At 43.1% G+C, this 26,388-nt stretch overlaps 1 protein-coding gene across 1 annotated transcript; it reads left to right on the top strand.

Annotated features, from left to right (window-relative positions):
* On the top strand, positions 1–24,944 carry PRLR (prolactin receptor; the record flags this gene model as incomplete). Its single annotated transcript, XM_084233899.1, has 9 exons — positions 1–95; positions 9,145–9,257; positions 12,219–12,351; positions 13,689–13,858; positions 17,307–17,476; positions 18,816–18,957; positions 20,187–20,286; positions 20,783–20,852; positions 23,919–24,944. The coding sequence occupies 9 exons, from the start codon at positions 1–3 to the stop codon at positions 24,942–24,944; spliced, it is 2,019 nt and encodes a 672-aa protein (XP_084090025.1).
* Between the last annotated feature and the right edge of the window lie 1,444 nt (positions 24,945–26,388).

The following is a 26,388-nucleotide window of genomic DNA, read 5'->3' as shown; positions in this document are numbered from 1 at the left end:
ATGGGGCAGCTCCAGATGAATTTCAACTTGAGCATGGTGGCCAAGGAAGACCTCACTGACGAGGTGGCATGTGAGCAATGGCCTGAAGCAGATAAGTAATTCATAAAGGAATGAATGTTCAAGTGTATGTAGTTAGTCCAATGAGTCCACAAAGAAAAAATTTTTACTTGTTCCCTCTCTTCTAGTGTAGAGTCTCCAGGACAGAGAACACAACTACGGTCCTTTCTGAAAATAACCAGTGTTTTTTTTTTTTTCTGATTGGGAATATGCAGGGGTAATGTGATGTCAATTTTTCACACTGTCCTGAGACACAGGAGGGGGAGATAAAAGGGTTGATCTTTGCTATTGTTAGCATTACTGCATACACATGTATGTAAGACAAAGGAAATGGGCCAGACATGACCAGGAACAAAGCTAATAGAATTACTGAGCCATGTAAATGAGAACGTGTGAAACCTCAGGTGTTGTTCAGAGTTTAAGCCTATTTGATACAGGAATACAGAGAGAAATAAAATAAATCCTGGGGGTGGAATGTACAGCATGATGACTGTGGTTAATAATACCATATTGCTTACTTGAAAACAGCTAAGAAATTAGCTCTTAAAAGTTCTGATCACAAGAAAAAAAATGTATGACTGTATGGCGAGCGAAGTTAACTAGACTTAGGGTGATGATCATTTTGCAATCTATACAAATATCCAGTCATCGTGTTGTACATCTGAAATTAATGTGTCAATGATACCTCAATTTTAAAAAAAGCACGCAGGGGACAAAAGAGTATCCACTTTCCTGCTCTCCCACTGTCTAGGAATGAGAGTCAGAACAGGAGGTAAGAACAGAAGGAGCCGGGATCTAGAAAGGTCGTTCCTCACAAGAAGCACAGAGTGAAGAACCAAAGGAAATGGAAAGAGAAGGGGCAGGAGGCGAGCTGAGCTGTGGGAGGCAGTGTCAAGGGATTCCTCTGGGAAGTTAGGACAGTCTGGCCATACAGCACGGGGCTGAGGCCAGAATGTGAGATGTGATCAATGCTAGGAGCCAGCTGCCGATACCCAGGGCCTGATGGACTTGGGCTTGGCAGCCTGGGGTCTAGACCATGGCCAAGGCAGAGTGCATACCAGAGAACGAGGTAGAGCTGAAGGCAAGGCTTCCTTGGGCTTCTCTCACTGGAAGGACATTCATCTCAGAGCCTGGGTGGAGGGGGGTGTTCAAGAGACCCCATCTGTGAAGACCCTTGTGCAGAGGTCACTAAGCAGGTCAGGACACTCTCCAGGCTGGGCCAATAGACACGCACTGAAAATCACAGCAGCCCTCATGCTGCAGAAGGAAGTGAACTTGCAAAAATCAAGACAGGCTGAGATTTGTTTGTTTGTTTTCTCTCTTTAGGTTGTGGTTAGCTGTTTTTGTTTGTTCTGTTTTTATTCTGGTTCCACGTGCCATATCTAGAAAACCAAAGTGTTAGGCATTGTGAGGTTCCACCCACTACTGATGCAGTTGTCAACTGGAAGGAACAAAATAATACTCTAACTTCTCAATGCAGAGACAGCAACGGGCAGGGCCTGGCCAGGTCCCCAAGAGGACCAGGTAAAGTCAGCGCTGAAAAGGGGTGCAAAAGAGGAAGAAGGGGAGCCACCTCCATGAGAGGAAAGGCTGAAGGGGAAGAGACTTGGCCACAAATTATCACCCAGCCAGAGAGGGCTGCCTGCAGACCTGATTAAGTTACCCCCACATTCTCCTCTTTTTTTTTTTAAGATTTATTTTTATTTATTTATGCACAGAAGAACTGGGGTGCAGGTCATAGGAGCAGGGGGTGAGAGGACTCACCAGAGACAGAGGGGGGAGCAGAACAGGTAGATCTACCTACATACACTGCTGAGGGAGCAGCGGGCGAGACAGAAGAGGTCTGCTGTGCCTGGTCTGCTGGCCAGGGATCGAACTCATGCCGCATTGGCTGGCAATAGCTTGATAGCACTGAGACTTTAACCCCTGCACCACCAGGAAGACCCCCACACTCTTCTTACATGTCAGAAGAGTGTCCCCAGAGAGTTGAAGTTCTCAATGTGGTGGTAAATGTTTCATAGAACATTCATGAAAAGAAATGGAAGACGGAAATACTAATTTGTAGCACTCATTAATCCCATGGTATAAATACTCCTACTTTGGTTGATTTCAAGCTACCAACACAAAAACAACTGACTTACAACATTTCTAAAAATTGAACATTTGCTTCCTGCTGTGAGTCAGCGCCAGGGTACTAGGGACAAGCTCCTTGACCTCACAGCCCCTCACAGAGAGTATGGAGGGAGAAGAACTCTGCAGTTGGGCTCCCAGAACTGTGTTGTCAACCATTATCATTTCTACACACTGTGCCCTACTCACAACACATGTCCAGCTCAGCTTAAGAAAATGCCCTTTCCAGTCTCAGAGGTCACAGTAGAGTCAATTCTACTTCCTCCACCAGTGGTTGCCCTCTGTCTTCTAGAGCTGGGGCTTTCAGACTTCCGCTTACATAATCACCTACACGTTTGTTAAAAATACCCCTTCCTGTCCAACTTACGAGCAGCTGATAAATAAGATCTAATACACAGCGTGATGATTTAGAAAACAATACTCTATTATCAAAGTTGCTAAGAGACTAGTTTTAAATTGTTCCTGTCGCAGAAAAAGAAATGGTCATTATGTGGCGTGATAGAGGTGTAGCAATTTTATTGCAATATATAAATGGATCACATCAACAGAATGTATGCCTTAATTTTACACAATTATATCTCAGAATTTCTTTTTAATTTAAAAACTGCCCCGTCCTAGGCCCTCCAAAACATTTGACCCATTGTATCTGGGATGGGCAGGAGTACTTTGGCTCTAGAAACAGTGACCCAGAAATACCCACCACCATGACTGAAAGAGGACTCGCCAGAGACAGAGTAGGGAGCAGAACAGGCAGATCTACTGACATACACTGCTGAGGGGAGCAGTGGGTGAGACAGAAGAGGCCTGCTGTGTGATCCCTAGGTCCCCATGATCCCTAGGTCCCCACAGAGCCCCATGTCACATGGGAGGGGCAGTGTGGGGAGAGAGCTGTTTATCAGGAAGAGGGCCGTCTTAGCCAGCTCTGGAGTCCTGACGCACCCTCCTCCGAACTGTCCACTTCGCCTTGGCCAGATTAGGATTTGTGCTTTGAAGGTTCCTGAAAACCAGGGCCATTGCTTCCTTGCAGCCATCAGAATAGAAATGATAATGGTTGACAGCGCAGTTCTTGGAGCCCAGCTGCAGAGTTCCTCTCCCTCTATACATAGCTCACTAGCTGTGTGACCTGGGACAAGTCACTAAGCCTCTCTGAGCCCCAGTGTCCTTGTGTGTGAAATGGACATATGAATAGTATTTACACCTAAGTCTCGCGGTGCGGGTGAAGTGAGTTAGCAAAGCAGTGCGGGCACATAGTGTGTGCTGTGTGAGGGTGTGCTGGTTCTATCACCACACAGTTCCCAGCACACTGGAGACTTTTCAAATAAGTTGTTGATTGAAACTACGTACCCCTTGAGCTTCAGTTTCCTCATCTTTGAAACAGAAGCAATGACATAATGATGGTAATAGTAACAATAATAGCTTCCCTGCACACTTTACAGGCTTATTATAAGAATAAGAAGTGATAATGATGCGAAGGTGCTATAAACTGTAGACCACCATGTAAATAAAAGTGTTGCTATTTCAGCTTTACTGTTGCTATTAATTTGAGCAGGACTCAGAGGATCAAAACCAGATTCCCATGTTTTTGCCTATGCTGTGTGATGGTAGATGGAGCCAGCGACCTCTCTGAACCCCTTTCCTCTCCCATCATGGGGAGCTCCTAGCAGAGCAGCCCATGTGTTAGGTGACATCATGTCAGTCAACAGTTTCTAACCCTGGCTTTATATTGGAGTCATCTGGGGAGGGTCTTTCTTGCAATGCCCCAGTGCCAGTTGACTCTTCTCTGAACCAATTTATCTGAATCTCTAGAGACAAGGCCTAAGAATTGGTGCTTTTAAGATGTTCCCTTACATGGTTCTAATGTGAATCCTGGATTCAAAGCCACTGATGTCAGTGGAGCAGCTTTGTAAACTGCAAAACATCATGTACAATCTATGGCTGTTTTCAATTGTTATAAATTGACTGATGATCTTTTAAGGGACTAATTCCTCTGAAAATCAGGCCAATGGGTATTTTCCACCATCTGTCCAAAGTGTGCACTGGCTGCAGAGAATTGAAACTCGCCCAAGTCCTATTCTTGCCCTCAAGCCAAGCAGGCTGAGCAAAAACAAACCTCCCTCAGATCAAAGATGCTCCTGGGATAATGTGGTGATGAGTGGAGTTAGTATAATGGGATTTGGAAGCAATGCCTCTAGCCTTGGGGGTGCCTTCGGTGCTTTGTTTTATTAAGTGACGGCAGTGCAGAGTTGCGTACATCATGGCGACTTACCCTGATTAGATGAGGAGTTGGATCTTTTTATTTAAGTCATCATCTGCAGTACCAATCCTGAGTCGTCCATTTTCGGCAGACGCTTTCTCTGCTGATTGTCTACCTGTTAGAACTCACAGCTGTCATCATGCGCAGCACATGACCTCCCTTTGGATGCATATTATCAGAGCACTGTCTTCAAGAAGTTCTTCCCTCAGTAGAACCTCTGGACGTTGGGGTGTCTGGAATCAGAGGTGCACATTTTACATGTTGCTGTACTACTCAATAACAACTTTCACACAACCATGTTCTAACTCAACTGCCAGGTGCTTATGCAATGACATTTTATGCAGACGTATTTCTCTTGTGGAAAGTTCAAGATGTTTCCTTCCAAAGGATATTCAAAATAGGAAATAAGATGGAAACATGTTTGAGTACCTGCAAAATATGAACTTGATAACTACAGTGATAAAAAGTCATAATAACTTAGGATGATCACATGAGCAAAGGTCCCACTGTGGAAGTTCACAGAAAAATGTATAAACGTGTTGGCTGGACAATCAGCAGATAAGGATTTCACTGCTGTGGGTGCATGTTTGCAGGCAGCACAGGAAGGACTTCATCTCCCCACCCTCAAACCAGAGTTCTCTGAGTGCCACTTCTCCAATTTAGAATGTCTGCACTAAAGAATTGAGGCATGTCCTCCATAAACACTCTTCAGATTCCCCTCTCAAAGACAGGGGACTAAGCTTGCTCTAAGCCTAGTGTTTGGTAATATTAGCAGAGGACCATTTCTCCTGTACGCAGGGCTTCATCTCATGTTAGTCTTGGTCTGCATTTTGCCTTTAAGGACTCATTGATTCATTTATTCATTCTACAAATGGCCATTGACCCTGGATTTGGGCAGACCTTGTTTACTGGCCTAAATCTTGAGCCTGGTGTGAATATCTAATCCCTCTTGCTGCTCTCCTCACCCTGAGCAAATTGTATCTTCTGTCTAATCTATGTCTTTCCAGGCTAAATGTTGACTTTCTATACTGGACAGGCAAGCCAGACTTCTAGAAATCAGAGGGTGCTCGTGGGTTCTTTTCTTGCATTTTTCCTGTAGGACAGAGGGGACAGCAGAGAGCCTGGTGGGCCCCCAAGAAAACACCTAACATACATATTCAAAAAACATATACTGTATGAGCCTATTTCTCTCAAGTCCAAAAGTAAGCAAAACTCATCTATAGTGTCAGAAACCAGAATAATGTTTGCTGCTGGGAAAGGTTGGGTAGAGATTGGGAGGAGACACCAAGGGAATTCTGGGGAGCTGTTAGTGCCCTTTTTCTTCACCTGGTTGTGACATGGACATATTCACTTTGTGATAATTCATTAAGCAGGAGTATTTATGATTTGTGTAAGTAATGTCTATGACTGTCTTTACAGAAATCTTAGACCAGCACCTGCTTGTCCATGGGAGCTGGGCTTGCAAGAGCAAAGTAGGTCTTGAGAATCCATGCCTGGCAAGCGAGATGCATTTCTAGAATCAGGGGACGTGGGTCAAAAGTCTGAGGAGAGGGCCTCCCCTGTGGCGCAGCGGTTGAACGCTGGGCTGGGAAGCTGCCCGCAGCCTCTGCAGTGCAGGTTCGATCCCCGACCCCTGGGGATGGTCCCACATGGCACGCAGACCTCTCCTGCCGCCTGCTGCTCCCCTCAGCAGTGTACTTCGTCAGTCTGCCTGTTCTGCTCTCCGCTCTGGCTCTGCTGAATTCTCTCACCCTCTTGTGCTTCTGACTGTACCCAGTACTTATATGAAATAAATAAATAAAATCTTTAAAAAAAAAAGTCTGAGAACATTGAGACAACAATGGCAAAATACTCAGGAACTATTTTATGAGCTAAAAAGAAACAATTCCCTTTAAGATTTCCTAAGACCTCCTAGAATCTGGATATTAGCCACACACACTTTCTGATGTGTTGAAACCCCTGTGCCACAGAATAGGAAGGACATCGTCAGAGTGGTGTTGTTATGGCATTTCAACTATGATTTTCCAACCCATCCCACATCTCACTCCCCAGCAGGGCAAATGCAGTGGGGTAAGTAACCTTCAGAGAGAAAAATAATCGCAACTTCTCAGTTCTAAAGAAGCATCCTTTCTAAGGAAGCACATAGTTTGGTTTTCCCCACCAGTCCCCACATGTCCCACTGTCCACCAACCCTTTTTTTTATGGCTGGTAGACTCTAAATTAGGGATATATTGGGATTTTTGTCTTTCCGAGTCCACTCCACCTACAAGCAGGATCTTGATAAAGGGCCCTTCTTATCCCCACCCCTCCACCCATCTGTGGCTGCAACACCCAAAGAGAGTACACAGTCAACATTTATGATGGTTATAGTGGCAAATGGTCCCAATATTTGGAATCCAGTTAGGAAAGAGCCAGCCCCACCCCACCCTTGCCTGAGAACACTTATCTTGGCTTCACTCTTAACTAGCTCCTTGGGTGTGACTGTGGTTTAAAAATGCAAGACTTGGAATTAAAGGCCAGGTCTGTAGCAAGTCAGCGCTCCACACCTTGCTCGTGATGAGTTCCTTGGCTTTCTCACTTTTGAAGTCTCCAAAATTCTGCTGCCTTTATAACTCTCACCCCATCTTATGTATGTAGAAGAGTTTCTTTGAGCAAGGATCAGCATGCCAGGAAGAATAAGCAATAATAACATCTACTCCTACCTGCCCTCATCCAGCACACCATGCAGGCATTTCTTTTGCAAAACACATGGAGCCTTGGTTGGGTAGAGCTGTTTGGACAGCATCTGATCTCGCCCAAAAGGTGTGATTTACAGCATATCACATCAAGTGCTTTGATGCAATGCTCAAAGAGCAGAGATGTCTCAATAAAAGGACATAGAATTTCTTTAGCCAGTGGACAGAATGCCATGCTTAAGCCAGCTTGAGATCACCAGATCTCCAGGACAAAGAAATCTTCCCAGGTACTTCTCAGGCACATGTAGGGCTAGAGGCCAAGGCGACAGCTCCAAGCCCTGTCTCTCCTGGCCCCATACCTGCAGAGTCTTGGTGTGGTGTTCAGCTGGGGCCAGCTCTGTTGTCTCCACTGCCTCCCCCATAGAAGGGAGTGAATGCACCATCCACCATACACTATCTGCAAGTCAGTGTAGTATATCAGCTGCTCTCATATCTACCAGATTTCTCTCTCCTGATAGCATGGAACTGACAATTTTCTAGACCTCTCTATACTTCAGTGTCTTCATCTGTTAAAAGGGGATGGATGATAGTAACCTAGGCCACTCATGGGGCTGTTGTGAAGGCCGGGTGGAATGTAAAGGATTTAAATACATAGCACAGTGCTTGGCGCATAGAAAGGACTCCATATGGGTAGAGTTTAACCCATTTGAGCCTTAAAAAGTTGATTTAAATCAGGTGACCTGACCCTAAAGGATTAGATGGAGCAGGCAGTTTAGAAGATGCAGTTTGGGGAGGGCAGAGGGGGGCATTGGGAAGGAATCCTGGGTGAGTGGCTGGAATGTCCCCAAAGAACAGAGCTGTTACTGAACCAGGACCCTCAATAAAAGCGAGTCATTTGATGGGGTGTCTGTGCCCCAAAATCTGTTGTCACTAAGATTTCTATTCCAAGTATGTCTCAGGGATTGGAGCAGGTGCCAAAGGCTTCAAGAAGTTGTCTATTTAGTGAGATCCAGCTGGCAGATGGGGAACCGCCCTCTGGCCGGAGGGATGAGCAAAGGCTGGTGGTTCAGGCTTCATCAAACAATACTCAGTCATTTCAGCCTTCTCAAATGGGCAGCCTTGCCCCTGGATGGCCTTCTCTTGCTTTAAAAAAAGTCTACAAAATTTAAAGGAAAATGTACGCCATGTGTTTCCGAGAATTTACACTTAAGTTTGTCAAATCTATTGTTTTCTGAGCATTTTCTGGAGCCCAACAAGATGAATGAGCCTTTTCAAATGTCTTGAAAAATCCTTTTTTCTTAAAAGTACATTTAGAGACTTTGAAAGTTGTTCCCAGGGTAAAAATAATAATATTCATAATAAATTGCTCAAAACACTCAACCCCTGCAGGTTCAAGCTTTACTTAATTCTCCAAACCCAAGGGACTTGAAATATGACTAGGGTTTGTCATCTCTTGTTTATGGGGCTTTTCCAAGGGGGAGAAAGAAACCACGTGCAGGTTCACTAGAGTTCACTGTGTAGTTCGGGGGCATATTCATAGCCCAGAAGTCTTCCAGAAACTTCTCAGCCTGAACCTCCAGAGGAAACCGTCCCTGCCTCCAACTTGGTGGCATCAGTGAGCCCAGGCCGGGGCCGTACCAGGTGTACTGGCTTCTTAAGCTGGCTTAGTTTGTGCTGGTGGAGCAAAGCCCTTCCAGAACAGTTCTCTTGTAGGTCATCCCGTGTCTGTCATGTGAAATGGGTGCTAGCTATATAGTCAGGGACTGTGAGGTAGAAAGAGAACAATTTTTCTCGGGAGTGTGTGCAAAGGAGATGACTGATGACCTCTGGTGGTGAAACTTCTCCCAGCAAGTGTGCACCGATGCTTCTGAGCCAAACCATCCGACCATGTTACATTTTCCTACATTCCTTTCCTCCTGTTTTGTCATTCACATTCAGCAAGGAGCAAGCAAACACCCAGAGCAAAGTGGTGCATGTGCCTGCCCAGACTGTCATCTCAAAACAGCTGCCTGGTGCTTTCTCTTTCAGTGAACTTCTGATCCATTTCCTGCAAACAGAGGAGGGAGCCAACATGAAGGGCAGCATGGCCTCCATACTTATTTTCATTCTGCTACTTTTTCTCCACATCAGTCTTCTGAATGGTAAGTAAGAGACCGTCCTGTTCTTTTGCATTCCCTGAGGTGTATATGGGTAGGAAGCCCATCACCTTCCTCTTGCAATGCAGTAATGAGAAATGAAAATTAGCCACATCACTTGCTGCTATTATTGGCGATATTCAGGGGATTCAAATTAATGCAAAAGACTTAATGAAATGAACACAAAATCTTGTCCCAGTGTTCTAACTTCCACGCTCCTTCTGGGAGTGCTGGAAGCAGATCTACCAATGACAAGACCAGATGGTTCTACTCCACACTTTGTCAGCTCCTAGTTAGTTGTGTGACTTTGAGCCAATGAACCCATCTCTCTGGATTTTCATGTTTTCAAAGTAAAGAGAGTGATTTTTCCACCACATCAAATGAAATATTGTGTATGAAACTAGAGACAGAAGGGATTGTTGTTAAGTGGCAGGACGCCAGTGTCGTCAGCCTACGGGGGAAGTGATACTCACAACTAACCTCGAGTGTGTGAATGTTTTTGTCTGTCCATCTTGTGTAGTCCTGTATGGGTGTATGTTTGTATATACCTGTGTGTACATTGCCTTCTCTATAGGTGTCTGATTGCAAATGATTCTCTGTGTACCAGTGTGAGTATATATCTGTGTGTACACTGCTGTGTGTGTGTCTGTGTGTACTAGTGTGTACTCCTGTAATAATGCACCTGTGAATATTTCAGTAGTGTGTGTGTGTGTGTGCATGTGTGTTTCTGATGTGGGCTCCTTGTGAGCCTGTGTGTGTACCTGTGTGTGTATCTATGTAGTTGTCCCTGTGTCTGTATGCATTTTATGGGGAGAGTGAGACAGACCATTAATTTTAAGCATGTCAGGCCTACCTAGTGGCACAGGCAGTTGAGTGCCACACTGTGAAGCTGTCCGCAGCCTCTGCAGCATGGTTTCGATCCTGGCCAGCCAGCGAGAATCCCACATGGCGAAGCAGACCTCTCCTGTCTCGCCCGCTGCTCCCCTCAGCAGTGTATTTCTTCAGTCTGCCTGTTCTGTTCCCTGTTCTGTTTCCAGCGAATCCTCTCATCCTCCCGTGCATCTGGCCTGTACCCCGGTTCTTGTATAAAAATAAAAAAAATAAATCTTTAAAAAAAAAATTTAACCATGTCCACTACAGTGGATGAAAGGAACATTTGATTAATTGTAATTTCACAACTCTACCTTCATTCTTGAGTTCCCTAGAGGTCTTACTCAGTAATGAGTGATATGTACAAGAGAAACTTCCAGAGAGAGAAAAGAGGGAAAGCAGCTATCAGTGGGATCCACAGGAAAACTTGAAGTACTTAAGTGCTTTAAGTGCATATAATCAACAGCTACCCTTGTTGGCTTCTGAATATGCTCATTATTAAGCCATAGGGTTTAATGGACTTTTAAAACAACAAAAAGGACTACCCAATCACAACAACAACTACAAAAAAAAAAGCAAAAGCAGCAAAACTTCCCTTCAACCTTTGATTATCCTGTAGAAATTCTCCCCAGAGAAGGAGCAATGTTACAGCTATTGGCACAGCGGTCACAGGCTGGCCGGCCTACACTGACCGGGGTACTGGCAGCTGGGGTGTAGTTCAGGTCCGGCTGCCACTGTCAGCTCGTGCACTGTCTCATGCCATGAAATTCTTCCTTCTGGGCAGTTTCATGCCACCTCTTCCCATCCACGTTTGCCTCCAAACTTGCTCTTTCTGATCTGCGGTTCTGGCCTAGCAGCCAGCATGAGGGATGGCAGGACAAGTGTGGGAGAAAACAGAGAACTCCTAAACTTGCTGAGACCCACACCTGAGACTTCTCTTCTCTGCACCAGGTTTCCCAGAATAAACACTGGGGCAGCTAGTGCAGCCAAAAGGAGGGTCAGCTGGGGCTGTGTATGTGTGGGGGGGGGGGCGGGTAGAGTCAGGCTCCCCAGTTCAGCAGCATCAGGGCAAACCGCCAGGGTCAAACCTGACAGATCAGGAGAGAGGAGGTGAAGCACTCACCAAGAGCTCTGGGGACACAGTAACTAAAAACTCCATCCTCTTGTCATCACCCCTTTAGACCATCCAGCTTCCAGCTGGAACCAGACGCAGCTCTTAGAAAATAATATTTTATAACCAGCTGAGGAGCGCTCCGCTGCTTTCCATGCCTTCCACTTCAAAAAGGGCCATGGATTACAGGAAAGTCCTCTCCCACCCACCTGAAAATATGCAAGGAAAGAGGTGGAAATGTAAGAGAAAAGGGGCCTGAAAACCAAGATCAGAATGGGGCCAGGGTAGGATGGAGAAGCAGAGTGAGACTGGGTTATAGGTGAAAGGCGAGTGGAATCAAGGGCAAGTGAAGAGGGAAGGAGACAAGGTGAGATGAGAAAGACACTGAGGGGGAGCCCAAATAAAGGGAGTGTTAGTCATACAGGAAAAGAACAGAAGATCAGAGATAGTTGTGCGGGAATGGGAGAGACAGATTGGTGAGTGGCGTGGACAAGAGCTGGCGAGCGCTCTCTCAGCCAGGCGCTCAGGGTGCGCTGGCCTGGGGAAGACGTGTCCTTATGTCAGCCGCAGGCTCTGGGCAGATAGCAGCTTCAGACACTCCGTGGATTACAGAGGGCCACGTACTCTTCAATCCAGACATACCCATCTCACTCCTGAGAGTCACTCTGCTAAGATTTCACAGTCGCTGGTCCTGGGTTGTTAGTATGTCCATCTCATAGTACAAACACACAACCCACCACCACTGCGTTGCCATCACTGCCACCAGCACTGCCAGGCCCTCCCGAAGATCCTGCCAAAAACAGGGAACCCATAGAAAAGCGGTGCTGGACGCTGACACTGGCATCTCTGCACACCCAGAGCATCTCTGCTCATCCAGAGTCCTCATCACAGGCCTGGCCCCATAAGCCTGCTTCTGTCACCAGCAGAGTGGTCAAATGGTTCAATGTACCTTAATATTGAATCCAGCACCTTCTGGCTTTTTCTAGGACAGTCACCTCCTGGAAAACCTGAGATCTCTAAATGCCGTTCTCCTGAAAAGGAAACCTTCACCTGCTGGTGGAAGCCCGGGGCAGACGGAGGACTTCCTACCAATTACACGCTGACTTACCACAAGGAAGGGTAATATGTTCTCTTCTCACCTAGCAAGCCCCACGTGAGAGAGGGAACTCTGAGACACACGGGTGCTGAGGTAGAATGATTGAACTTCCCTAAACTGACACCAGTTAAGCTCAGGCTATAGGGAAAGGACTTGAAAGTCTGCAGACTTTGAGTGCCTGTGAGTGTCCTGGAGGAGCCTTCTCAATGCGCATGAGTTCACGTCACCAGGTTACTAAGAGCAATGTCCCCATCATGCCTTGTGAGGCATTGAGGTTGCAACCTAAAGTCATGTCTAAGTGCTCCCTAAGGCTGGTTAGCTTGAGATGCTCATCTATGAACCTTATGCCCCTGATTTATTTATTGACTTATCTTCACCAACATTACTTTTGCAGCATCAGAGGATTATCATGTAATCCTTGACAATCTTGGCTCCTTAGCTTTTCAAACTTCTTTCATGTCCACAAAAAATAAAGAGCCCTATGAGGAAAGGAAAGTGAGGACTTTTCTTTAGCAAATGGCTGGTTCAAGTTCCATGATCTCCCAGGGAACGCGTAAGGGTGCAGTGCGGAGTAAGTGAGGTCATCTTTGAGTGAATTTTGTTACACTCACAATGAGCCCCCCCTGGAAATCCCGGGAGAGCCATATCCTTATTGAGTGAAGAAAACATTTACTGGTAGCAACAGCTGGCCCCCTTCCCGGTGGCTGCACTTTCTTCTAGTACACAAAGCTGTCATCCCTTCTGGGGCCCAGAGGTGTATCGCGTAAACAGATTTCACTCAAACTGGCAACTGAAATCAAATAAACCTGGGCAGTGTGACTTGTGCTCAGACCTAATGTGAACAGCCTGATGAGTGACCGCAGCCTGAAATAGCCCCGCCCACGGCCATTTCATTCTGTCGCTGACTCAGGGCAATCTGCAATATTCTGACACCAGATTGCATCCTTTTTAATTTTGTTTTTTTGAATGAAATGTAATTCAACACACACTTGCAATACGCCTTGTGCGTGGTGTGGCCCCTGCTGTATGTGTGCGCCATTTCCTGCACACCACGGGGTAAGCTAGTGTTTTGACCACTTAAAGCTCAATGACAAGGGGCATATGTCACAAACCCCAAGAAGCAGGTTACTGATGCCCTAAAGTCAGTCTTGGATCCCTTTTGTTGTATGTTCTTCCCTGTCTCATCCCCAGGCTGAAATGGGCAAGACACAGAAGCTTGGGGAGGTATTCTCCAACCTTAGTTTTCACGTGTGCAATACCTGACACACACACACACACCCCAATCCACTGGTGCAGTTTTATTTTAAGAACTGATCTCCTCTTTCTACTTTCTTATTTACTCCTAACATATTCATTGCAGGGAGACACTCACCCATGAATGTCCAGACTACAAAACCAGTGGTCCCAACTCTTGTTACTTTGACAAGAAGCACACCTCCATATGGACATTATACATCATCACAATAAATGCCACCAACCAGATGGGAAGCAGTTCCTCGGATCCACATTACGTAGACGTGACTTACATAGGTAAGTGGATGACAGCGCTGAGGAATGTGTTACTCCATGGTGGGCCTGCCAATAAACAGAGACACTTGAGTCTTCCTGTATTCAATCTCCTTGCCAACTGAGTGTTCTAAAGCAATTGTTGTAGAGTCTTTTGAGACAGTAAGACTGGCATTTAGGGTCCTTGCTTTCCTGCACTTTCCCCTGACCCTTCTCCCCATCCCCTTGCACCCAACAAGAATATTCTGCTTATATTTCCTTTATCACCCCTTCCCGCCAGCCCTCCGCCTACACACTGCTGTCTCCCGTTCCTTTCCTTCACGCCTGTTCAGATGGATGTTGTTTGCACACAACATACACCTGTCATCACCACCAAAGCACCTATAATCATCCACCATAGTCCTGGGGTCCCCTCCACCTGCAACCCCCCCACTACCCAGCCTCTCCCTCCGGCAGCCTCAATTCTACAGTCAAATTTTGAGGTTTTGTTTTAGTTTAGTTTCATCAATTTCTTCGTTTTGTTTCTCTGCATTCCACATATAAGTGAAATAATTGGTTGTCTTTCTCCTTCTGACTTATTTCATTTAGCATAATTATTTTTTATAGCTGAAGAGTATTCCATTGTGTAAAAACACTATTAACAATAGGCAAGTCATAGGAGCAACAGTGGCTGAGGATGGATGAGTGAATTAAGAAAATGTGGTACAGGGCCTCCCCGGTGGCGCAGCGGTTGAGCGCTGGGTTGCGAAGCTGCGCGCGGCCTCTGCGGCGCCGGTTCGATCCCCGGCTGCTCCCCGGCCACCAGAGGAGGGTCCCACATGGCGCGCAGACCTCTCCTGCCGCCCGCTGCTCCCCTCAGCAGTGTACTTCGGTCCTTCTGCCTGCTCTGCTCCCTGCTCTGGCTCTGGTGAATTCTCTCACCCTCCCGCGCTTCTGACTGTACCCAGTGCATGTATAAACAAAACAAACAAACAAACCAGCAAACAAATAAATAAAGCATGCCTCTATAAAAAAAAAAAAAAGAAAATGTGGTACATATTCGTGAATTTGAGCCATAAAAGTGGAAATTTAAAGCACAGGAAGAGACAGAAGAAGGGAAAATGAATAAAGGAAAAAGACAAGCAGGTCCCAACTGACAACTTATCTAAATCAACCAGGATCTATAGAACAAAGTGGGGGCAACACAGGCAACCTGGTTCCTATCTAGACCCAGGTGGAACTGGAAGTAGGTTTGTCTGAACTAGTCTCCTTTGAAGTTTATACCTCACTTGCTCTTTTGTGCAAATACTTCTTTCAATAGAGGCATTTCTCAGTTTTGTGTTCAACATAAAATTTATATTAATTGACTTGTGTTATGTAAGTACATATGAAACAATCTTTCTCGGGCATATACTTAGTAACATCTAAGCACTAGGATTAGTAACAAATTTTCTAAAGTTCATTTTTTTAGGGAACTGAAAACCTTCAGTTTGCAAGCACCAAACTCTCACAGAGGCACTCAGGAGCTTGTACTTGAAGGAAACTGAGAGTAAGATCCCCCTTAATTTTTTTTATTGTGGTAAAATGCCCATGACATAAAATTCACCATTGAACCACTTAAAAGTATGTGACTCCAGGCTTTGGTTCTTTAGCATTATATGAAGCTTTCCCCACTGTCTTGTTCCAGAACACTCTCGTCGTTCTAAATGCCAACTTCAGACTCATTAGTAGAGGCTCCCAATTTCCCCCTTACCCTCACCCTATTTCAATGACTAATCTGCTTCTGTCTCTATAGATTTACCTATTCTAGATATTTCATATGTGCAGAATCAAATGTATGGAATCATTTTGTATCTCGTTTCTTTCATTTAATGTCATGTTCTCAAGATTCATCCATGCTATAGCATATATCAGTACTTCCATTTTGTGGGTGAATAATGTTCCATTATATGGATATCATTTATCCATTTATCAATTAATGGATATTTGATTTCCAACTATTAGCTCTTATGAATAGCACTGGTATGAACATTAGATAAGTGCTTCTGTTTGAACTGCTCTCAGTTCTTTTGGGTACATACTTAGGAGTGGAATTGATGGGTGAAATGGTAATTCTATATTTAACTTTTTAAGTAACTTTCAGACTTTTTTCCATAGCGGTTACACAATTTTACATTCCCAATAGCAATGTAGGAAGGCTCCAATTTCCCCACATTCCGATACCTGTTATCTCTCTGCTTGTGAATTCTAGTCATCCTAGTGAATGTAAAATGGTATGTTGTGGTGGGTTTGATCTATTTTTCCCAAAAATCAATGATAGTGAGCATCTTTCATGTGATTTCTCATTACTTATGCCTCCTTAAATCTTGTGCTATAGGCATCTTGTTTGTCTCAAACTAATCCCACCCTACTGGCCAGCACCTGATATCAAATTCAAATTGTCTCTTAACCATGATGGAGTAAAGTGGTAGAATAAGCTGCCTCCAAATTTTATTGCTCTGTACTCAAATACCACTTTCAGTAAATATGTGACCTTAGTCAAATAACTTTCCTTCCTCTAAGTCTACGTGGAACTGTTGGGAGGATTAAATCAAGTGAAACAGGCAGAATATTTTATACAGTGGCTGGCATATACAGTAAGCACTGAAAAATGTTCACTACCATTTTGCCAGTTTTGCTAGAATTTGCTAGAATTTGGTAATCATGTTGAATTAGCCAATGAGTCAAAGGCTGTTATAAGGCCCTGGAGACATTACCAAAAAGTCTAAAGGCACGTTTTAGTAATTTAATATCTAGGAGAGAGTATTTCATTCATAATAGAGAGTAATATGTTTGCGTGTAAAATCTATCACTGAAACAAAAATGAAACCTGTTCAACTATTACCTACAAAATTTATGATTTTTTTAATCTTAAAGCATTTATTTATTTGACACTTCTTTTATGACAGGGTTTTATATTTTTTTTTTTAATTTAAACATCCTTGCTTATTTTTTTCACAGTATAGGATTTCTCCCCTCAGGTTTGGTCACCATAGTTACCTACAACATTTAAATATTAATAGATCACAAATGCTATATGTGTTTTCCTGTGAGGAGAAGCTTGTTCCCTGATGAGGGAAAGAGATATTTGGAATCCTACCCTCTAATCTTTCTCCCTAACTCCCACTTGCAAACCCTAGTTGAATTTGTATCACCTGATTCCTAGTATCATGAAAATTACTTAGGTAGCTCTCTCACCCTGGTTGGTGCAAAGTAGGAGCAGATGTGCAAAGAGTGAAATCTCAACCACTTATTATTCTTACCACCCTAATGTCATCTTCAGCACAAACATGATTGAACACATACTAACAGATGGCAGATATGTTTATCTTCCAAGGGTTTACAATAGAGTCGGGATGATAAATAGAAAATACAATTCATGATTAAGAAAACAGTAGGGCCAAATAAAGGGCAGAAACAATGAATGCTACTCCAGTTTCTTTCATATCTATAGTTGAACCAGACCCCCCTGTGAACCTGACCTTGGAAGTAAAACAACCAGAAGACAGAAAACCATATCTGTGGATGAAATGGTTTCCACCCACCCTGGTTGATGTAAGATCCGGTTGGCTCACACTCCAGTATGAAATTCGATTAAAACCAGAGACGGCAGCTGAGTGGGAGGTAAGTCAACTAGAAGTTTTAGAAAGGAACCATGACCTTGAATGAGGAAGTTCTCACATAAGAAAGGATTATTCCGCCTAATTATTTGGCCACCATCTTGCCCACCTGAAGCTGGCATAGCCCTCCAGATGTGAAAAGGCCTTCTCCCTTCCATTGGGATTTGGTGGGGGCTCATCTTCACAACTCTTCCAAGGCTATCCTCGCCCTGAGCAACCTCTTCCACCAGGTTTCCAAGCCAATTTCTGAGATGATCTAATATAGATACACCTATGAGAGTTCTTAAATGGCCCTGAGTAGGGGGAAAGATCTCAAAGTAACCTGTCTGTGGTGAATAATTATGCTTTTTTATTCACTTTTAAATACTTCAGTGTAAAGAAATCATGTGGGTGGAAATCATAGACATTATGACATTCCACCCTTAAATATACTTGGCTATGTCTCTTTGCAAAAGAGTACATTTCTAAGCATAGCCAAAATACTAGCATCTCACACAGAAAGTGAATTTAAATTCCTTATCATTTAATAGCCAGCCCATATTTAAATTCTGCCAATTGGTCAAAAATATATTATTAACAGTTTATCCAAAGAAGAATTTGCTCCACACACTGTGATTGGACATTGTATTCCTGTAGTCTGTGCACTGTGCTCAGGAGACTGGGCCACTAAAATGTCCTATCTTTTACATTTCTGATTAAGTCTTTGCGACATTGCTTAGCTAATTTCTCTGCCACCATATTTCCCATAAGCAGATCTAAAGATTGATTAGATGCAGTTTGAACAATTGTGGAAGGCATACTTCAGAGGTGATCTTACGTGCTTCTTGCGTCATAGCAGAGGACACAAACCACCCGGTTGACCCACCACAAATGATGCTAAAACTGACTGCTGTTTTAGGGATTTCACAACCTGATCCCTTGATTGCAAAGTCATGTTTAATTTATACATTATGGCATCAGCCTGCATAAGTGCCCAGTTCTCTTTCATCTAGTGATTTTACACTAATTAATAACCCTTGAATCACTTTGGGATTTACAACATTAGAATTTTCCAATGTTATTAATTGCTCGTCTTGCATAAGTAGAATTTGAAAGGAGGAAATGGCTGACAGAATTTGTCTTTCTGAAATAGAGTTCCAAGTGGAGAGATAGGACACCTATTAATTTTTGTATGAGCAACTTTTAAAAGGGGGCAGGAGATCGATAGATATCCCAAGGACATGGTATTCTACTAAGTCTGATCCTCTAGCCTCACTTCTCCAATAGTTTATTATGTATGGGGAGAGTCTCTTTCTTTACAACACAAATCAGAACTAACTTCTGCTTTCCTTGCTCGTTCTTAGACCCATTTTGCTGGGCAGCAGACTCAGTTTAAGATTCTCAGCCTATATCCAGGACAAAAATACGTTGTCCAGGTTCGCTGCAAGCCAGACCATGGATATTGGAGTGAGTGGAGCCCAGAGATCTCCATCCAGATACCTAATGGTGAGTTTCTTGGCTCCCTTTGCCTACAACCCTAAATATCTTTAAAACACTATGAATTTACTAGGTTTTCATGTAACCACTAAATAGAGAAACTATTTTTAGCCTTTATCACAAGAGTATTTGGGGTAGGTTTATCATCTCTCCCAATACAAAGACATTTGAAGAGCAGTGTTGCTCCCTGGGTCATTGCCAGTGGGACCGTTTTCTAGGATGAGACTGTAGACAAGAACTTGGCATCTATCAGATGGCTTGATAGCCAGTCTTCCTGTGCTCCTCAACTGCCCCATCCCTATCACTAGGTCAAAGTCATCATCCAATTCTCCCAGAATTTGTAAGGTGATGTCCCATTGAAGAGAATTAACTGATTTTCAGTCTCTGATATCAATTAACATGGTAGTCTCATACTCAAGGCACAGTAGATAAGAGACACTCAACACTAAGTACCATTAAAGCCATGGAGGCTTGCATTCCACAGGCAAATAATTCACCCTACATTGCTGAAGTACTTTATGGTTTACAGTCTTTATTTTGTTTAGTCCTCCCAAATCTCTCAAGGATTCAGATAGAATAATATTCAGAAAGAATATAAAACCAATAGTAAAATAAGGAAATTGACACTGTGAAGTTAGTGGTCTTGCCCAGAACCACATGGCAGAGCCTAGCTCTTCTGACAAATTTCCATGCCAATGTATCAAGGCTTGCATTTGGTTTGGCTCGGCTCTTGGCAGCATAAAGAATATTGAACTGCTGTCACAAGTCTTACACATGCATCTATTCTAGCCCCTACTTGCTGAAAACATAAGGTCCAGAGGCAGAAGTCCAGAGTGTAACGTTATAGTACATACCCATGTGTAAATCACTCTTTAAGTCTTAGTTCCCTCATCTCATCTTTGCACATCATGCAATTTTTGCAAAGAGCTTTATACCATTGATGGTTTTTTATTATTACTGCAACAGACCAAATAAGCTTGGATTTCCTCTTGGAAAATCACATAAAATAACCTATAAAATGATTTTGAAATTTATAGAGTATTATAAAACATACTAAAATTTAATAATAGTGGGAAAATTAAATCCATCATTGTGCTATTCTAAGGGGTATTCAAATCAAAGGAGATATAAGTCAGGGGAAGACCACTTATGTACAAAAATTGTATTCTTTAGTTTTTTTTGTTTGTTGTTAATGATGCTGTGTGTGATCAAAACTTTCTGGCTCTTTGCTTTTTTAGACTTCACCATGAAAGATACGACCATGTGGATTTTTGTGGCTGTTCTTACTGCTGTCACCTGTTTGATAATGGTCTGGGCAGTGGCTTTGAAGGGCTATAGGTACTTTACTCTCTGTCATCCCTTTTCCCATTCATGGTTGTCAGGGATAATGGGGGAAAAGTACAACACAAACATGATGGAAACCTACAGAAAATTGAAGCACCTCATTTTAGCCATTAGTTGCAGTGTCTGCACCCACAAAAACCTTTTATCCATGCTAACAGAACATACTTGTTTAAAGCTGATGTTCTTCCCAGCAAACAGAGACTCCCTGTTGTGAGTGGCAAGCTGGCAAGAGCAGCTAAAATCAAGAAAAGCAAATAATCCAAATAATCCACAGTTTCAGAATCGGCCTCATCAGTTAGACAAGCTAATTTCTACATAGAACTCAATAGTTATTCTTTGTCTTCATTGATTGCTACTCTTGTGGAACCCCAGAACTCCAACCCCTACCAACCACAGTCCAGGTAGCAGCTATTTAGAATCATAATAATCTTTCAAAAATTACAAAGTGAGAAAATGAGCCATTTACCCTATCTCACATATTATTTTATAGCATGGTGACCTGCATCCTTCCACCAGTTCCTGGACCAAAAATAAAAGGATTTGATACTCACCTGCTGGAGGTAAGTCCAGAGGTAGAGAATGCAGTGAGCCACCGCTTTGGAATAATTACCTTCACACATGCACACCAATCCCCCTCAACTCAGCCTGGCCAGCTCTGTCATCCATGCCCAGCTAGCCCTTCTCTTCAGCATGGTTTACAGAAAGATGTGTGAAGTGTGGGGGCATCTCCAAGAAGATACTAAATGTATAGGGTAAAGAAAGAATGCCATGAAATTGAGAAACACCTGGTAATGCTCGCTAGATTTACCAGGCCTGCTCATAAGGACAGAGATAAATATTTTATGCAAATAATCAGTTTAGAAAGAGGGCAAATTTTGACCTTATAGAAGGTTCCGGTGGTCTTTGTTGAGAATCACCATGCGAATATACTACATTAAGTTCACTGCTAAAAGTTCAAAGCTGTCCTTCAAATCTGTCCTTCAAATCTTGTCACCTTTTTTCTGCTTTACCCAGCCTTCCTTCCCCTTACTCTTTTGGTAACCACTAATTGGTATTATAGTTCATAAATTTATTTTGTTTTATTTGATTCATCTGTTTGTTTTCTCTATATACCACACATGAGTGAGAAAACACAAGATTTGAAATAACCCTCTGGCTTATTTCACAAAGCATGGTACCCTCTAGGTCATTCCATATCACTGCAAAATGGCAGGATTTCATCTTTTTTGCATTTCCTTTGTGTATTGCTTTCCATTGTGTATATATACCACTTTTTCTTTACCCTTTGGTCAATCAGTGGGTACTTAGCTGTGTCTAGTTCAGCAATATTGTAAATATTGCTGAAGCTAACATGGGAATGCACATATCTCTTCCAAGTAGTGTTTTCATATTTTTCAGATAAATACCCGGAAGTGGCATAACAAAGTGGTATGGAACTTGCATTTTTAAGTTTTTGAGGCATCTCCATACTGCTTTCCATAATGACTGCACCAATTTACATTCTCACCAACAGCATACAAGGGAGGGTTCCTTTCTCTCCACAACTTGTTCTTTCTCATCTTTTAGACAGTAGCCATTCTTACAGGAATGAAGTGAGGGTGAATATTTTGATTAATGTAAAGCAGGGACCCACTATCACCCCCTGCATTTACTTTAGTGACAACTTTCATTTAAGTGTTCTTTATTTTACATAGATCAGAAAATCCTCTTGCTGTTGGGGGACTCATTTTCACACTCAGTTGAAACTGAATTATTGCATTGGGGCTCATGTTTGCCAGGTCCCATTTAAGTTGATTGAGAGGGAATTAAATTTAAGTGTTTTGAATAAAAAGAGGGATAAAACATTTTAAATTTCTCTTCAGGTTGAAATAAGTAGTTTCAATTCAACCTTAAGCTTAACACTGATATACATAAAAGCAATTACCTGTACATTCTGTCACTTGACCCAGCTACAGTGAGGTCAACAGCAAGACAACATGAAAAACGAGTCCAAGAGACTCTGGCTTGATTGCAGTCACTTTGATTGCTACTAAGAGCAGGGAGTAGAGTCCAAGAATTGGGATCCAGTCTAGTGCCTTAAGCCCACTGTTGAATTCTAGCACTGGTCTTTTTAGAACCAGCATAAACATCTCAGCTAACTAATGTAACTCTTATCAGCTTGCAATTCAACCTTGTAGCCACAGACTTAATGATAAAATAGCTGCTTTTTAGTGAAAAAGATAGTCTCATATTTTTAATCATGTTACATCTAATCTTTATAAGAGCTCTCCCAAATAGAGCCTGTAAGTCCCATTTCATAAATGGAAAAACTAAGGCTCACAGAGCAACTTGTCCAAAGTCATAATAATAAGTGACATAGATGAGATTTAGACAGTAGAATCTGACCTAAGTCATAAGATCAGGAATAACAGTGGAAAGTAAGAGGAGGAGGAAGAATAAGAGGAGAGAGAGAGATGGGCTAACAGAGGGCAGAGGAGAAGGGAAATGGAAAAGAAGTAAAAAATAAGATAGAAAGAGAAGGAAAAGGAAGGGAACAGAGAAGCAGAAAGACCAATTATAATAAAGTAAAAATCAAAGTCAACAAGCAACTATAAACCAGAGACACACTACGGTGGGGGAGAGAAGGGAGTAGGATCAAAACAAGGGGGGCGGGGAATTGTGTGGGGACTATAACCAAGATGAAAATGCATACATTGTGCAAAAATGAAAAATGATGTAAAAAATATATAAAAAGAAAAAAAGAGGCAAGAAAGGAAGAGTCAAGACTTAAATTACTACTGCCAGACCCTAGATAAAGTAGTGGAGAAGTTAAGACAAAGTGGTGCCCCAAATGTAGAATACATGAGCACTTGTGATTTGGGGGTATTTTTTTCTTCATTTTTCAAAATTTTTGATTGACATAATATTGGCTTACATCACTGTTTGTATTTTGGAGGTATAGGATTGCCCCTTCTGGTGATGTTACCCCCTCACTCCCACCACCAAAGTCCCTGCAGTCCAGCATCATCATCCATTGTGCTCCCTCCTCACTTTGAGTTCACCCCTCCGCACCCCCACCCCCACCCCCAATGCCTCAGTTCTGTAGTCTGCTTCAAGGGCTAGTTTATCAGTTTGGTCTTATCTGACCCTTTGTCTGAATAGTTAAACTATGGAAACAACCTAAGTGCCCCCAGACAAATGAGTGGATCAAGAAGATGTGGTCTGTATACACAATGGAAGACCACTCAGAGATCAAAAAAGATAAACTCATGCCATTTGGGGCAATTGGATGGATCGGGAAGGGATGATGATAAATGAAATAAGCACTGTGGTTTTAGATGCTTGAGAAGCTTTTATTTAATAGTGACGTGGTTATTATGTGTGTGCACACTGTTTGCCCATTAAACTCAGGATCTTTATTGCTTAGAGACTAAGTTAAATAATGAATTTACTTGGAAAAAAATTGGATAAATATTGAACCAGGTGATTATAGATGACCTGGTACACAAGTGTCAGAAGTTTGGAAGATTCGGCTAGGCCATTGCCATATCCCACCTGCGGGCAGCCAAGAGCACAGGCTCTGCTGTGGGGCTGACCTGCAGCGTTATGATGCTAACAGTATCTCTCCTTGTTCTGTGTTCTCACAGAAGGGCAAGTCTGAAGAACTCCTGAGTGCCCTGGGATGCCAAGACTTCCCCCCAACTTCTGACTGTGAGGACTTGCTGGTGGAGTTTTTAGAAGTGGATGACAGTGAGGACCAGCAGCTGATGCCCAACCATGCAAAAGAACACCCAGGTCAAGGGATAAAACCCACACACCTGGACCCTGACAGCGACTCAGGCCGGGGCAGCTGCGACAGCCCTTCCCTTTTGTCTGAAAAGTGTGAGGAACCCCGCGCCAACCCCCCGACATTTCACACTCCCGAAGCCACTGAGATGCCAGAAAATCCCCCCGAAGCAAATGTTCCCCACCCCTGGAAAACCCAGAACCCAAGGTTGGAAGGCAAAATCCCCTATTTCCACACCAGTGGATCCAAATCCTCAACATGGCCTTTGCCGCAGCCCCCCGGCCAGCAAGACCCCAGATCATCTTACCACAGTCTTGCTGATGTGTGTAAGCTGGCCATGGGCAAAGCTGGGGCCTCAGCCACTTTGTTGGACAAAACAGACAAACATGCTTTAAAATCCTCAAAAACCATTGAGACTGGAGAGGAGGGAAAGGCAGCCGAGCAGAGGGAGGTGGAAAACTTGCATTCCAAGACTGATCACAACACAGCATGGCTGCTGCCCCAGGGGAAGAGCCCCTTTATCTCTGCTAAACCCTTGGATTATGTGGAGATTCACAAGGTCAACAAAGATGGGGCGCTGTCCTTGTTCCCCAAACAGAAAGCAGAGGGCAACCCCACAGAAAAGCCCGGGGCTCCGGAAACCAGCAAGGAGTATGCCAAGGTGTCCAAGGTGATGGATAACAACATCCTGGTGTTAGTGCAGGATCCAAGAGGTCAAAACCTGGCTTTATTTGAAGAACTGGCCAAGGATCCTCCGCCCTCCCTTCCACAGGATCAAGCCGAGAAAGACCTGACCTCCTACCCCGCAACACCAAGCCACTGCAGACTCCAGCTGGGTGGGTTGGATTACCTGGATCCCGCAGGTTTCATGCACTCCTTTCAGTGATCTCTTGATTAACAAAATGATTGGTTCAAATGTGATTTTTCTTCAGGTAACACTACAGAGTACATGAAATGCAATCTACTAGAGAATGTTCGAGAATGCAGTTAGAATGACACTACTAAAACTCACAGTTCATGCCTTTCCATGCTCCATGTTCAACCAGTTGCCTCTTTCTCCAATAGCTGATTCCAGAACAAATCATTTTGTTTCCTGACTGTGATTTGTAGATTTCCTTTGTGCCATTAGTTATAAAATTATGTGTTCGATGAAATAAAAGCACAGTGCTTAGTATTCTTAAGGGACAGTGCCAACAGGTATAGCCTCTGGGAAAGGCTTTCATGGTTGGGTGTATGACAGAAGGAAATGAAATAGTCAAAACTGTTTACCACAGGAAGATGACAGATAGAAAAATGCCATGAAAACCCATTACTTGACCTTTGCACTCCTTTCATTTTATTAAGATGAACCAAATAGAACACATTTTTTAAAAAAGAATGCATTCCAGAACACCCAGCAAATTGTTTACATCAGTTCCTAATACCTTAGTGATGTATTATTGATATGCAAGTAAAAATGATGCCTCCAGTTCTTTCTTAAAATAGTTTGGATTCTCAAGCATAGATTTTTTCTCCCCTAAACTGTATTTCATTCTAAAGCCTCTAGAGAATATAGTTTTGAAAAGTAAAATTTTCTTACATGAGAGGCAAATGAATTTCATGTGTTGAGTCCTTCTAGAATGTTTTCCTGCTTCTTATCAGCATAATAGAGAATTTATTATAGACCCTAGTCTTCTCTTAGTGAAGAAAAAAATCCCAAAAGACTAACTTTAATTTAAAAGATAATCACAGCAGGATGCTAATGGAATACTGCCTTACTGTACATAAAAGTCTACTTTAATATAAACCCGTAAGTTTAACAATGTATTTTTGAAGACTATTTTTCTATCACTTAGGTAAAACAAAAGGCTATTTTCTATCTTCCCAGTACAGTTGTTTACGTATTCAGTGGGTACAGTGTTTTCTGCTATGAGGTTATAATGAGTATTTACCGTACATATTAGTATATGCAGTCCTTTTTGTGGAGTGAAATGCCATACCAACTCAAAGCCCATGGAGAAATATGAAGCACATGAGAATATTCAATTTCTGACACAGGATAGTATAGTTTATCTGATGTTTTTTAATCTCCAGGATATTTTAAACCACCACTACCAACCTAGAATTTTAGGGTTCTCCACACACCGTAAATGACTTCTCTTTGAGTTTAGAACTACTCTGTGGCTTCTCCTCTTCTCTGGGGGAATCTTCATAAAGCACCGTGAACAAGGAGAGTGAAAACATCTAACAGACTATGTCAAAAAGAGGGGTTTTGTTTTGTTTTTCTGAGCAGTTTTGGGCTACAAAGCTATTAAGCCAGGAGTTCGTTTGTCTCTGGAGCAGATCAATTG

The sequence above is a fragment of the Talpa europaea genome, assembly GCF_964194135.1.
Source record: "Talpa europaea genome assembly, chromosome: 5".
Classification (NCBI taxonomy): Eukaryota; Metazoa; Chordata; class Mammalia; order Eulipotyphla; family Talpidae; genus Talpa; species Talpa europaea.
Note: the sequence above shows the minus strand (reverse complement) of the source record. Positions and strands in the feature narration are given on the sequence as shown.